A 1,349-nucleotide genomic window follows, 5' to 3' on the forward strand; every position below is an offset into this window, starting at 1 on the left:
GGGAAAGAGAAGTTGCTCAAGTGCCAGGAGTCTGGGAAAACCTCAGTAGGTGACTCTCCTTGAAGCTACTCCGAATGAGTGCTAATACACTACAAAGATCAAAACTGCTGCTATCTTAAAGTAACCCTAAATCACTCAACTAGTTTAAGGACGCAACTTGAATAGATGGGAGTTCCTCTACTTCGCCCTGTGAGATGAGATTAACCACAAGCTTGAGCACACAGTTCTCAGAAATAACTAAACCACAATGGAAGGGAGGAACAACTCTAGAGACTTTGAAAACAGTTAAGATTTAAAGATGCAAATGAATCTTGCACTTTGGCGATTGAAGGTGTGCATACAGGCTTGGGTTGTTAGCACGTACTACTACAGGCGGAGACAAAAAGAAAAAGAGCCAAACTACTAAAATCCAGTTTTATGAAATAATTTCAGACTACAACCAGCGGGTGTTAAGAATGAACTGCCTTTCTTTGTGTGCACGGCTTGTAACAGAAACCTATGGTCACAAGCAAACTTATTTGAAACAAGAAGACAGAACAACAAACACGGGAGCTTGAGCACCAGCAGGACCCGCAAGGGCGTGCTAGCTTTTCCGGCCGGCGGTTCAGAGCCACTGACCGCCCTTCAGCCCAAGTCTCCCGAATGCCATACGGCTATCATTCAGTCATCACAGACAATTTCCCTGGGGCGACCTCACTTTCAGATTCTCTCAAAGTTTACCAGAAATTCTCCCAAAGGATTCTTATGTCCGCCTCCCCACCCCCAGGACACTTTCTACCTCCAAGAATTACCCTTCCTCTCCACCTCACTATGCCCCCAGACGCCCCAAGACCTGCAAGCAAGCAGGATGCGATTTCGCCCTTGCTTGTTCCCAACTGCCGGGGGAAAGCGGCTGCTGAAAAGCAAACTTTCCGAGCGTTCACAGAGGGTGGGAGGGCGCGCGGCGCACTCACAGCTGGTTGATGGCGTTCTGCGAGATGACCGCGTTGGCAGAGAAGTAGGGGATCATGTCGGGGCCACTGAGGCTCCAGTTGCAGGCGGGGGGCGCCTTCCTCTCGCGGGCCAATGTGCTCACGGTCATGGGGCCGGCTCAAGGCGCACAGCTCCGCATCCCGGCCCCCGCCCGCCTCCGGCACGAGGCGCTCGCTTTGGGCTCCGCCGGACTGGAGGCGCGGGCAGCGCGGACTCCCGGCGGCAGAAGTGGTCGCGCGGAAGCAGCTGCCGTAGCCCTGGGGCTCGGCTGTGGAGTCCCAGCGTCCGGGCGCCTCCAGCAGCCCGCCCCAACTCGCGTCCGGGGCGGGGCGGGGCGGGGCGGGGCTGAGCGCGCCGGCGGGGAGGGTCCTGAGACC

At 55.6% G+C, this 1,349-nt stretch overlaps 1 protein-coding gene across 1 annotated transcript in view; it reads right to left on the bottom strand.

Annotated features, from left to right (window-relative positions):
* Window positions 1-1,081, bottom strand: part of SSH2 (slingshot protein phosphatase 2) — a 109,170-nt gene extending 108,089 nt beyond the window's left edge. The window contains exon 1 of the mRNA XM_007452452.1: window positions 954-1,081. Within this exon, the coding sequence (XP_007452514.1) occupies window positions 954-1,081 (128 nt within the window). The remainder of the gene's footprint in view (window positions 1-953) is intronic.
* Window positions 1,082-1,349: the final 268 nt, after the last annotated feature.

Source organism: Lipotes vexillifer, unplaced genomic scaffold, assembly GCF_000442215.2.
Source record: "Lipotes vexillifer unplaced genomic scaffold, Lipotes_vexillifer_v1.1 scaffold216, whole genome shotgun sequence".
In the NCBI taxonomy this organism is placed as follows: domain Eukaryota; kingdom Metazoa; phylum Chordata; class Mammalia; order Artiodactyla; family Lipotidae; genus Lipotes; species Lipotes vexillifer.